Below are 13149 nucleotides of genomic sequence, written 5' to 3' on the forward strand. Positions count from 1 at the left end.
TTATGTTGATATCGTCGTTTACGATCTTTATCTATATTTATACTTCGGGACTTAAAATTCGCTTATTTAGTAGTTTACAAAGTGTATCGGTATATACAGATTTTATTAATCCGATTCATTGTACTGGAAGTACGACTATGATAAGCCATCCAAAAAGGTCCCTATACTTCAATGTGGCTCTCGCAGACATTGGATATTTCCATGCATTGCATTTATGTTCCGAGGTTAGGATGATTAATTACGCTCCAAATTTTCAATTTCTTTTGGATCTTAACATCAAACCTTCTTACCTATAGGATCAAAATCACGCATTGAGGATTATCGATTGGTGATTTCCATTCTTTTTGCGCTTTTAATTCAGGGAAATAATTTCATCATCAAAAATTCCGTTAGTTAACGAAGTAGGATTTGACAGCGCGCGAGTAAGTAAATACAATTCAATCCGTCCTAAATAAAACAAAAATCCACGTTTTAAGAAAACCAAATTTGGATGTATGCAAAAAAATACAGTTTAGATAATCATCCCACTAAATAAAGAACAGACATTTCAGTGCCATGACGGAAAATTGATCCTCCTCCAGCTGTGTCTTTCTCATCATTACTTATGCTCTACAAAGCCCTTTTTCCTTTTCATTCCTTCGAAATGCTGGTAGTGGACACCTTTCGAACCAACTACAAAAGCAGAATGCGTCAAGTGCAAATACAAATACCTAGCTGGCTCACCATTCGCAGTAAGGATGGCTGCCTCCGGGATAGAGACAGCAGCATTCTTGTCATTGTTCTCGAGACCTTTGTGAACTACTACAACTTGAAACTGGCCCTTTGTCAGTCTCTGTACGGCATTATTGAGCTGTTCCTCATCCCAATATTTATGCCTGCCGGGATCTCCAACATTGGGGACTGTTTGAAGCCAATCTTTCAAAAAGCGCTCGTTGGTCATTCCTGGCATCCACGGTTCGTTGGGATACTGATTGCGAAGCGAGTGCACAACAGCAGCAGCACCACATACACCGAATTGACTAGCAATCACAGCTGTTGTGTTGATGGTCTGCCATTCGTTCTTATTGAAATTCTTTATCTTAAATCTCTCATTAGGAGTGCCGGCATTAATGACTTCGAGCTCCTCTTTCCCAATTTTTTCAATAGGTGGGTGATCAACTCTCAGTTCTGGGGCGACTACTTTGCTCCCTGCTTCACGCGTAGCCTTCTCATTATCTTCATTTTGTAATTGACGTATGAGAACCATATTTGCATCTTCAAACTCTTCCGACAACTGTTGAGCAAGCTTCTCGTCACTTTCCGTGCCATGTCCCGGCACGTGGAAGGGCAGCGGCGTCCGATGATTCTGCGTATATTGATGGAAGGCCTCAGATACAATCTCTACGTTCTCCGGGGTCGTATCATACAATTCCTTCAACAAGTTGGCAAAAAGATCCAGCTCTTCTAAACCACGAAATTGCTTTAAAATCTCGATCGTCCCTTCAACCGTGTATTTACCTGTGGTTTTAGCAGCGCCGATTTTATGGCTAGTTTTCTGTTTCTTTGCATCCTTCTCATCTGCCGTAGTATCCTCTGCGGGTCTTTTTTTCTTCCCTGGAGGAACGGACAGGGTTGTATCAAGAGCGCCTTTGGCCTTCTGCTTCTTGGAATTTTGCTTATCCTCGGGAGGCTCCTCTGCGGGTCTCTTCCCTGGGGCATTTTGGCCTGCAGATGACTTGGATGGACCTCCAGGTACTGGAGCTTTAGAATTAGCCACAGTCGAGCCGAATGGCTTTGGCTCTTGTGATGATCTTGATGACTCTGATGATTCTGATGACTCTAGTACGGATCTTCCAGGTGGTGCAGGTTCAGGGTCCCCTATTTCACCGGAAAAAATTCCAAACATTATCTCGTCATCTGAGTTCCAACCTGGGTCATTCCAGGAAGTAGCAACCTCGTCTGATGACGAACTTTCTGGTGAAACGTCAGGCTCGCCGTCCTCTTCGGTATCAGGAGGAAGTGTTGGTTGTCCTTTTAACATGTCAGCATATGGGTCATCACTAAAAAAGCTCTCGGAGTCTTCCCCTGAGATCTGGTATTTGACTTCACCTTCTATTCCGAGTCCTGGTAATGTAGGGTATTTGACTACACCGCCAGGTTTGACTCCAGGTAGCTTAGGATATTCTACTACACCGCCCGGTGTAAGTCCCGGTAGTTTAGGATATTCCACTTTAAATTCCTGGCCTGGTACTGATCTAGGTGGAAGTTCGACCTCAGCTCGAGGTAAGACAGTTTCCATATTGGCCACGTCAGGTAGATCAAACAGAGATGCTGGAGGAATGGTGGATCCTTCAGAGGTATCTACATCAAAGAATGGTCTATTGGACGTCTTCTTTGCGTGGGTGTCTATTATACCCAGAAACCTCGCCTGAAAATCCGAAATGGGTTTTTCAGGCTCTGTCTTAAACGATGAGTCTTGTGCTACAGCCTGTGAAGCAGGAGATATCAGCGGTGGTACCTTGAGCCTAGGCGACGATTCTGGCCTGGCTTTTCCATCTCCGGAAGGTTTTGCAGCTTTCTCTCCGGATGAAGGCTCAGGTTGTGGAGATCCTCCGAAGCTTCCTCCAAATGTTCCTCCCGGTGGCCCTCCAGGCGGTCCCACAGGAGGTTTGCTTGAAGTAGAGGTAGTAATTGAAGACGGTTTCTCCTTCCTAATTGCAGGAAGACTCTCAATGTCAGTCCGGTCGTCCTCTTTACTCCCCGCCATATACTTAGCAACTCTATGTCTCCAATATTTCATAGTCCTGTCATCCAAATTCATATCCTCCATTAATTGAAATACATCAAGGTTTTGGTCGTGGCTATCGTGACCTCCATCCCAAGATTGAATCCTAGCGCCTGGGTTTTCAACATAGTATTCCGCAAGCTGTACTAGGCCCACGCAGAAATCAACCCAATAGTTGACATCCTGTATATCAAGTGAACCACGGGCTTGCCGAAATTCGATGGTTCGTGGGAATTTTGTGAATTTCAATCGTCGAAAATTTACCATCCTGAGCCTAGATGTCGAAGGGAAACACATATAATCAGCGACTGCCGACTCATTCTGTAGCTGATCAACCTCACTGCGAATTTGTTGAATTGTTTTGCGCTTTTTGAAGACAGACGCATCCATATTTTGATCCCAAATTTCCCCTACATTGTCCTCGAATGGGATAAAATTGCGGCCTAAGAATGTTAAAGTGCGATTGCTAATAAGGTTACCTCTTGTAGCCTGATGATCCGGACGGCGACATCTAGGGTGCAGCCTTGAGATCTCATCTTCGTATATTAGCAGAATACACGCCAATTCCTTCAAGGCGGGAAGACTGGGGGGTTCAACATGCACCTGTAGGGCGCATTGATTTGTGATAAAGCCTTCGTAAAGCTCATCGCCTTCGCCTTTGAGTGCATTGACCACTTGTTCAACCTCGACCCTGTCTCGAGTGCTATTACTTCTAAGAACTGGAGATATCACTTCGATACCATAAGAATCCCATCGTTTTGAAACGTTGCCAGAGATCCGCGGCAGCCATTTATGGAGATTTGAGGAACCTTGACCGACGACTGTACTATCTGTCGAAATGATCCATTGATCATAGGCTCCAGGGATCTTCTCTGAAGATCTCTGTGCTAATTTGTGCCTAACCTTACCTCTAACTTGTGCAACCTTGTCGTTCAACTTGTTTAAGACTATTAATTGTGGTTCGAGGAGATAGGGTCTTAGATTAACCAAATCCTGGTTTTGATCCTTATTCTTGACGTTATTTACACGAATAGCCCAACTATTGTAGATGAGTTTGGAAGTCCTCTCGAAGGCAGCCCTGACTGCTGGACTCCATGCTGGGTGGCGGCGAATGGCTAATCGGAGATTTTTCTCGATTCCATGGTCAGGAGTTTTCCCCTCCTCGTCTACAAGGTTGAGTTCAAGCTCATGAAATGCCAGCACGTATTCCAGTTCGATCCCATATTCTAGGTTTTTACGCTTTTTCTGAGCTTCCGACTTCTTCTGATATAACGGAGCAAACGCTGGGCTCGGGATTGGATAGAAAATAGGCGAGACAGCACGTTGTAGCCAGTCGAAAACCATATTGCAGGCTATTGACTGGGTAAAGTGTCTTATATTTTACTAACTGCCGTGGAAACTGAACAATTTAAGTGAGTCTAGACAGCTTGATGCTGTTGTAAGAAGGAAATTGTTACTCTTTGACAATGTCACAAGCCGAAAACGGACTTTAACAAGGGTATATTCATAAGAAGAAAGGAAGGTACATATGAGAAAAAATAATGTTAATCGGAAATATCCCTTTATTCAAGTTCGGGGACATTTCTTTGAGTATGTAGTGCTCTCGTTGTTCGCTTGGCTGCACAATAACATTTGATGAGAAAATCGAACTTTACTATTTCTGGGCCAATTTAGGATGTCATTAACCTATTCTAACGATCAGACTAAATGTGCAAATCTTCCAGAGCAGCTGAAAGACATTTAGCCTCTGTCCTATTGCATAAAAAAGATCTGGGTGTTCAAGAACATCTCATCTGCACGACTTTTCCTGAACGATATGGCTCTCAGTAAAGTTTATTCGTAGCACTCCATGGAACTCTTGGCTCAAGAAAAAAAACCCATCACTCGAGAAAGCATGAGAACACTCATGTACGGTGGAATACAGCCTCTGGTGGAAAAGAACTTTCATCCGGAATTGATTCTAGGTGGTGCAAGTGGTAATGGTGAATGTCCAACTTGAATTACCTATCTAAAATGATAAAGAATTCAAGCGCGGAACCCCGTGTAAAAAGGAAAATGCTTTCAGTGAAAAAATACCCATTAAAGCCCAAACACTATTCCCAGATTGAAGAATAGGGGTAAAAATCACTACCAGCCTAAGCCGCTCAGTCATGCATAGAAAAAAATAGCCCTTAGGGAGACCAGGGAAAGTATTCACCGAAACAGATGGCATTGCAATATCTAGCAGGCAGCAAGTATGAAAATTCAGTCATTTCTCACTCCTCTTTCGCCCGAATCTGATTATTCGTCTTTCATCCTCCTCGGGTATCGTTTCCTTTTCCTCGACTTGCTTAATTTCTTCCGTAGGTACCAAAGACACAGATAAACCTCGGTGCATCACAATAGGCGGATCAATATCAATTGGTCGCCAAGTTGCGGTAGTTAAACGATTGCAAAGACTCCAATTTATGTGTAGATTTTCTAGGAGATTGTCGACTCGGAAAAGGGCGCAGCGCTCCAGGTTGAGTTGTCGGAATTCTGTAGTATAGTGATTGCCGCGAAGGTTTGCCTCTCCGTAGGGGTGGATGCAGTTGGCACAACAGGCTCGGGTGCTTTCATGGGTTCGGTTTTGGTAGTACTAATCAATACTTCTGTGGCCTTCCTGCTCAAGTCCTTTGCCTTCTGTGCCGCTTCTTGGGTTGCTTGTCGCATGGCTAGTGTGATAGTCGCCTCGGCAGTCCCAGAAGGAGGTTTAGATCCGACAGATTTGGACGCCGAAGCAGGAGGAGCAGCAGGAGCAACCGCCGGCTTGTTGTTCTCTTGAGTATTTGTCGGGGCCTTTGCTTGGATTGCTGGATTCGCACCCGGACCTGATACAGGCACAATCTTTATATGTTGCTTTAATTCGCCGTACTCGTTCCAGTCCTCAACCTCGACGAGATCCTGACACTGTTAGCCACATCCTGTATATTGGACTTCTAACATACACCAAGAACGAGTCCCATTTGGACCAGGCCAGGAATTTTTCTGGCACGCCCTGATTCATCTTTACCAGCTCTGCGACCCCATAACATTCGTGCCTTTTCATCTGTCGCAATGTCAACCGCCTTGAAAGGGATTCTGTTTGCTTTTAAAATGGTCTCTAATCTGGATGTAGCAGTAACAATATGCGATGAGCCAGAAGTCAACGACGTATATAAGTAAAGAGCAGGGTCCGTGGAATAAGATGTAGAAGCAGAAGATGAAGCCATATCTGTACTTTTCAAAGGCTGGAATGCTAAATGTGTTATCTAGCTGGAGAAGATGTGACTCGTTGATGGGCAGAGTGATGCGTGAAGATGAGGAAGGAGCTGGCAATTTCCCGTTTAAATAGTTATGATTAGAACTTCATAGGATGAATTCTGGTATTCATAAAAGCTTCATAGACTTCCAAATGGCATAAATCTGAGATTGTTTGTGGCAGGAGTACTCAGGGACCGTGAATGTCATTTCTGTTGGGCGTGGTGGGCGCATTGTTTCAGAGTCAAGCTTATCAGCATTTTGATAAGAGCTCAAATCTGGTGATCCCGAGGTGAGCGGGCATTGCGCCAAGCTGCTCCGTCAAAATATTCACATAATAACCAACAATGACCACTTATAGTGGAGCTCAATTGATCGCACATACTCTCAAAGACCTTGGGGTTGAGGTCATATTTGGTCTGGTGGGTATACCGGTAGTACAAATTGCGGAGGAAGCAATTGCTTTAGGGATTCGATTCATCGCGTTCCGGAATGAACAAGCCGCAAGCTATGCTGCAACGGCGTATGGATACTTAACAGGACGGCCTGGAGTTTGTCTTGTCGTTGGTGGCCCAGGGGTTCTTCATGCGATGGCAGGTATAGGTAACTCGTCCGCCAATGCCTTCCCAATGCTTTTACTCGCAGGCTCGAGCGAAACACATTTGGTAACAAAGGGAGCTTTTCAAGAGCTTGATGCTATATCTCTGTTGAATCCGCACACGAAGATTGCTATACGATCGAGCGTCGATACGATATCACATTCAATCACGACAGCCTATAGAACATCGTGGTATGGAAGACCCGGCACTGGCTTTGTTGACTTACCCGCAGATGTTATACAAGAGGAAGGAGAATATAGATCAACACAAATAGTCACTGCTGCACCACAGGCTGCAGCTGATGTCGAAATTGTAGAAAAGATTGCACGACTACTCAAGTCTGCAAAGGCACCACTTGTCATTGTCGGAAAAGGTGCCGCATACGCTCAAGCCGAAGTTGTCATACGAGAATTGATTGACCAGACCAATATTCCTTTCTTACCAACTCCCATGGGGAAAGGAGTTTTGCCTGACTCTCATCCATCTAATACCGCAACATCTAGATCCGCAGCACTTAAAGGAGCCGATGTTGTGCTCGTCCTCGGTGCACGACTCAACTGGATACTACATTATGGCGAGGTACCAAAATATAATGAGGATGTAAAGATAATCCAGGTTGACATAGCAGCAGAAGAAATTGGAAGGAATAACGGTAATGCTGAACTAGGAATAATCGGTGATATCAGTGTGGTTTCCAGACAATTAATTGATGCTCTCCGCGGATGGCAGTATGATGCATCTTCAGCATACGTGAAAAAACTGAAAGCAAGTGCCAGCAAAAATGAAGCTACCGCCGCTAAGTTCGCGAAGGTGGATAAAATCCCGATGACATATGGCAGAGTTTTCGATGTAATCAAAGAGACCATCCACAAATTATCTCCGCCCAGAGATGGTGGTGTCGTTTATGTGTCTGAAGGAGCGAATACAATGGATATTTCACGCAGTGTATTTCCCGTTGAACATCCAAGATTGCGTCTTGATGCTGGTACACACGCAACAATGGGCGTTGGTTTAGGTTATGCAATTGCAGCTCATTGTGCGTATAATTCGCATTTGCCAAAAGCGCAAACTGGACCACACTCTTCTGCCAAGAAGGTTGTTTGTCTAGAAGGGGATTCTGCTTTCGGATTTTCACTGGCAGAAGTTGAAACAATGGCGCGGTATGGGATGGATATCCTTATCTTTGTCATGAATAATGGTGGAGTGTATCAAGGCGATAGCGAAAGTTCAGACGAGTGGCTGAAGTTGCAAAAGAATAGTGAAGGAGGTATAAAGGGAGGCTTACGAAGTACAAGTTTAGGATGGGAGGTTGGCTATGAGAAAGTAGCGGAGATGTGTGGGGGAAAAGGTTATTTAGTCCGTTCTCCTGATGAGCTTTCAAAAGCTACAGAAGAGGGGTTTAAAGCTAGTGCTCCGGTCATTGTAAATGTTATTATAGAGGCGGGAGCACAGAAGACTTTGGTAGTAATCCCTCAAATAATTATATATAATCTTTTAGCTAACCTGTTGGAAGGAATTCGCATGGCAGCAAGATTCGAAGAAGAGTTCAAAAAACGCAAAGCTGTGAGAGCATTTGAGGATATTTCGCTGAAGTAGGGGTGTCTGTCCATGGCTTTGGAATCACCGTTTCGGTCAATCGGGAAGGTGCATGAACCGACTCAAAGTTTGATACAAATGTACATATAAGCAGTGATACCTTTTACCTTGCTAATCTCCGAAAGCCTTTCTTGTTCTACTGCAACGTCATTATTCAGGATGGAAATGCAGCTTCACGTTGAGGGGTAATTCCCCTTTATGTTATTTGAAAGAACCTCTGCAAGAAGCTGCAAATAAGTTCACAGATTGAAACGTGCATTAGGCCCATCGTACATATTCCTAGTTCTATGTGCATGAGTTATTTAATCCTTGTTCTCCACTTATTTTGTTCCTTATGTTTTCAGGGCTCCTATAATGTATACTGGAAGGAGATATCTGTATAACAATTAGTGTGTGCTTAAATATACCCTTGATCAACAAATGTTTCCTTGGCCACATATCTTTTCTTCCATCAATCATCTCGCACATTGATACATCAGCTCAAATTTATGAATTTGAGTACGTAACTCCCTTCCTCAACCCACCGTCAATGTGCTGGCCCCGTCTCTACACTATACGTAAAAAGAAAGGCAGAGGTAAAATGCTTAGCCGTTCCAAGTCTCCCAAAGATAAATATCAATTTGTACGGCCTACTCGTGTCGATCCTATCCCTCCTCCTTACCGATCTGCATATGTTGTTGAGCCAACCCTCGTCCCTTTCAATCCTTACCAGAGAAATATGTATTATCCGGAAGAGCGAGAGCGGGCGCTAGATCAGGAAATGGAAAGGGCACGAGAAAGAGCAAGAAGACCTAGTTGCTCAGATTTATTCCATAACATCGATGTCATACAACGGCTAGGCGAGAGGTTTAACGGGTTGAATACGACATTTGCGCATCCAACAGCTCCACCACCACCGCCACCTCCCCCATTTTCATTTCCACCTGCACCACCTCCACCTCCACCTCCATTTTCATTTCCACCTCCACCACCTCTGCCTTCGAAGTCAAACTCAAACTCAAACGCAGGCAACAATACTTTCTCAAGTGCCTGTAATAACACTGTCCCTGCCATAGCCCAAGCAAACCAGAATTCTCCGAATACAGCAGCATTAGCAGCCAGAATTAAAGAATTGGAGAAGGAGAAGGAGTTAGCGCGGGAAAAGGAGATTGAGAAGTTAAATGGTGGATTAAATGGGATCAGGGGAGATATCAAGGGTTTACAAATGAAATCTGAGAGGGAGGAAGGTAGAAGAGAGGGTAGGATGGAAGTAATGGGAATCAAGATTCCCAATGCCAGTACCGGACGTACTTTTGGCGAATCCTGGCTCAATGCAAATGGAGATCTTAATCGCAGTATTCCCCAAACCCGTGGTCAGGATCAAGAGGCGGAGAATACGAAACGAAGAGTTGAAGGAGAACATAGGGGAAGAATAGATGAGGACGTCCTTCTTCGCAGAATCAATGATGGATTTTCCGAGGCGAGAAATGACCGCTTGGTGGATGCGGAGAGGTATCGGGATATGCTTGCTGTGAGGGATAGGGATAATGAGAGGGGATTTAGGATGAATAGATTTGAAGAGAGGGCTGAGGGCCGGGTAGAACGGGTGGAGGATCGTGTGGAGAGGATTTTGGAGAGGGAGATTTGGAGGATGGGTTCTGGTGACAGGGATAGAGATCGAGGGAGGAGAGAAAGAAGTGAGTTTAGCAGAGAAAGACATGCGAGACCGAGAATTATGAGAGAGAGGGAGAGGGAGTATGGATATGAGAGTGGATCGGGATATGGGGGTACTAGATACCGAGGATATGTTTAGATGGGTTTCCTGATGGCTATTTGCTAGAGTTTTGTTACTGGTGATAGATTGTTCTTTTTAGATTTTATCTGATTTGGTTAAATTGGTTGAAAATGGAGTATGAGAGGTAGACGCATCAAGTGACCTAGAAGAACATCATTATGATTTTTGAAGTAGCATATTTCATCTGATCTACTTCGCAAACGTGGTATCATCGCTTGAGCTTTAAAGTACTACCAGACGGCTGAAGATAGCAGCGCTATTGCTGATTTCACATTTCAAACCGTAGCACTAGTAGTTGCCTGCATTTGATCCGAAGTTGTATGGAGGTGATGAATTACTATTTTGGTACGCTGGTGAGTCATTCATATAGTTAAATTTGATTGCTTTCTATTATCTTCTTCGGATCCCTATCAAATCTCAATATCCACAAGCCGCCTGGAATTTATCTTTCAAGCCCTTTTCACTCTCATAGCAAAATCCACAGTGAAACCATTCATAGAATACCCAATGAAGTAAATTCTCATATATGAAGCAATGCCTCAAAATTCTTCCTCAAACTCATTCAGATAGACTCCTCAAGATCGATGGCGAATGGTAAGTGTTGCATGAAAAAAAGTCATGTATTTTCCCAGCCGCACATATCAACTACCCCTCCCTCAGATGATTGTCCCATGGACTACGTATCAGAATTCCAATCGCTCGGCGTTTGTCTTTCGGGATTCTCAACCCATATCCCAAAAATCGGCGAGTTCGTCATTCAATATGTACTCAACATCCTCAGTGAACCAGAATTGCCAGTCGCTTTTCGCTGAGCCGTATGTAAAACTTAACAACCTCCAGTACTTATCTACTCGGCAGTCTCCCCGTCGGTAATAATCTGCTCCATATACTGAAGTGCAGTAGTGAACTTCATGACAGTGTTTCTCTTCCCACTGGCCGTATCTAATGAGATCAACCCCTGCAGATACGAGTTTATCGAGCCACATCCCGAAGATATATCTGATATTTGGCTCGAAAAAAACATAAAATTCTTTTGGATATATAGGATCAGCGCGGCCTTGGTGTATATAAAAGGTGATTCCGGATATAAGTTGATCGAGGAAACTACGGGGAAAGCCTTCGAATGTAGCGCCGAAGTAGTAAACCTTCGAACCAGAAAATATTATATCATCTATGAGATCGTGAATATCCCTCAAACATTGCTCATCTCTTACGTCCAGATCCTCATTATCAGATGTGATTTCCAGTATTCCATTAACATCAATGTTGGCCACTTTACCTCGCATCTTCAATGCTCCCAAAAAATGGCTTATAAACACAAATAGAATGTCCTCCAGTAATTGGGAGTATTCGGATTGATTCATGTTTCGAAAACAACTTTCCATATCCATCCCGGCAAGGGGTAACAACAGGAAAGTCTTTATATCTCGTCTAATTATGCGACAATGTCGTCCCATGTATTGAGCTACTAATAGCATAAGCATTGCGCGGTCTCGATGACTTCGTTCATGAATGGGATCCTCGCCTGAGTAGAGTAGCCATTGGAATATCTCCGAAGAAAAGGTGCGTAAGGCCATCGGAAATTTGGTTAATTCATAAACAATATCACAATCGGTCCTGGAAACTAAATAATGCAGGGTATCAAAAATAGCTTCCTGGCCCTCGAATAACGAACAACAACCCCGCCATGCAAAACTGGAAGCTTTATAAGTGACTGCAGCTGGGGTCTAATTTTAATAAAACGATGTAGTGTACTTACCTACTAGAACGATTCTGTGCATTTGGATCTGCGCCTTGATCTACCAAAAGCTGACATGACTGGTAGCTATGATCCGACATTGCTGCTTTCTTATCAAATCAATATAAATGTTTTTTTTTTGACAGGAATGAAAGGCTCCCTACGTGAAGAAGAGTATGCCCTTTAGGATCTACATCGAACGGGCTTGCCCGATGTGTCTGAAATAGTTCTTGCATCTTAGCTACATCTCCCGATGAAGCTGCAACCATTATTGGTGCACGGTATCCAACAACATTATATGTCTTTGGAGTGAATTTCCACCCAGAAATTGACTGTCGATAACCACAAAGCCCCCATACACCTGAGAAGAAAGGGAGTCTGAGCTTGGCATGTAGAATCTTTTGATGTCCCGGTAGTGCTTTTCTAGCCACGGAAATTGATATTGCATCTTTTCCAGTCAGCGTATCCGAGGAGCTTGATGTATTGGCTTCAGCAGTCTGCTGTTGAGCCATGCAGGTAGATCCAGCTGATGTTAAGCTGTGCAAGGCGTTCCGGATACCCACGAACTCTGAGAATTGTAGCATAGCTAATCTCACCTGTTCATTGTATGTCGATTTGCTTAGACTCCTGGTAATAAATTAGACATTTTTTACTCCAAAAATGAAAATTGAAGAAGATAAACACACGCAATGTAGTATTGATGGGCCATGGTCATCAATGAATTCGCTTTTTCGAGCCTTTTCTTCATCTTCTCAAGTAATTCCTTTCTCATCACCACCTTCACTCCACTCCATTTCTTTCTTTTTTGCATTTCTTTACCCAGCTCTTTTACCGTATTGTTCAATGTATCCATGCCCTTTTGGCACAACCGAAGTGATCTAGCCGCTGCAGGTGACATCGTTTGACTTCCAAGACTATCCTCAATTTCTTTGAGTAGCAAATGTGTAGTATCTAATTCATCCAGAATATACAGCATTTCTTCTGGGGCATCTTTCACTGCATTCCAGAAATATTTGAGCTTCAAGATCCCATCATCAAGTTGGACAGCGCTGCTAGCAACACCGAGTGCTTCTGCCATAGTGAAACTAAAGAATGAGAATGAAATTATCGATGGATACAGTGAATAAGAAGATCCAAGTATAACAACGGAAAATAAAGATGATGAAGGTGCGTTGTTGATTTTTCCTAAATAAATCTAACATAATCTGTGCATAAGCAGCATCCACCAATGAATGAGTACATAGGTTCGAACGAAAGTTCCAATCAAAATTATAATGATATCATATTTTATATTTGTTAAATATTAAAACAAATTGAAACTTTAAGATGTAATCCATTTTACTACTCAAATAGTATTTTGGTGGAATTCGGACTGAAAGATGTTGAATATCAAGATTTCAATATTTTTTTCAGTGTCAAC

General features: G+C 43.4%; 5 protein-coding genes across 5 annotated transcripts; 2 read left to right on the top strand and 3 right to left on the bottom strand.

Moving 5' to 3' along the window:
- Nucleotides 1-598: 598 nt before the first annotated feature.
- On the bottom strand, nucleotides 599-4108 carry SS1G_07772 (predicted protein; the record flags this gene model as incomplete). Its single annotated transcript, XM_001591097.1, has 1 exon — nucleotides 599-4108. The coding sequence occupies one exon, from the start codon at nucleotides 4106-4108 to the stop codon at nucleotides 599-601; it is 3510 nt and encodes a 1169-aa protein (XP_001591147.1).
- Nucleotides 4109-5224: 1116 nt separating this feature from the next.
- Nucleotides 5225-5994, bottom strand: SS1G_07773 (hypothetical protein; the record flags this gene model as incomplete). Its single annotated transcript, XM_001591098.1, has 2 exons — nucleotides 5225-5686; nucleotides 5731-5994. 2 exons carry the CDS (start codon nucleotides 5992-5994, stop codon nucleotides 5225-5227), a joined length of 726 nt encoding a protein of 241 aa, XP_001591148.1.
- Nucleotides 5995-6369: 375 nt separating this feature from the next.
- SS1G_07774 (hypothetical protein) lies at nucleotides 6370-8217 on the top strand (the record flags this gene model as incomplete). The annotated part of the gene is made up of 1 exon (XM_001591099.1): nucleotides 6370-8217. One exon carries the CDS (start codon nucleotides 6370-6372, stop codon nucleotides 8215-8217), a length of 1848 nt encoding a protein of 615 aa, XP_001591149.1.
- A 529-nt stretch (nucleotides 8218-8746) lies between these two features.
- Nucleotides 8747-10009, top strand: SS1G_07775 (predicted protein; the record flags this gene model as incomplete). Its single annotated transcript, XM_001591100.1, has 1 exon — nucleotides 8747-10009. One exon carries the CDS (start codon nucleotides 8747-8749, stop codon nucleotides 10007-10009), a length of 1263 nt encoding a protein of 420 aa, XP_001591150.1.
- A 598-nt stretch (nucleotides 10010-10607) lies between these two features.
- Nucleotides 10608-12807, bottom strand: SS1G_07776 (predicted protein; the record flags this gene model as incomplete). The annotated part of the gene is made up of 5 exons (XM_001591101.1): nucleotides 10608-10667; nucleotides 10882-11200; nucleotides 11751-11839; nucleotides 11894-12356; nucleotides 12416-12807. The coding sequence occupies 5 exons, from the start codon at nucleotides 12805-12807 to the stop codon at nucleotides 10608-10610; spliced, it is 1323 nt and encodes a 440-aa protein (XP_001591151.1).
- Nucleotides 12808-13149: the final 342 nt, after the last annotated feature.

The sequence above is a fragment of the Sclerotinia sclerotiorum genome, genomic scaffold (genome assembly GCF_000146945.2).
Source record: "Sclerotinia sclerotiorum 1980 UF-70 scaffold_10 genomic scaffold, whole genome shotgun sequence".
NCBI lineage: Eukaryota > Fungi > Ascomycota > Leotiomycetes > Helotiales > Sclerotiniaceae > Sclerotinia > Sclerotinia sclerotiorum.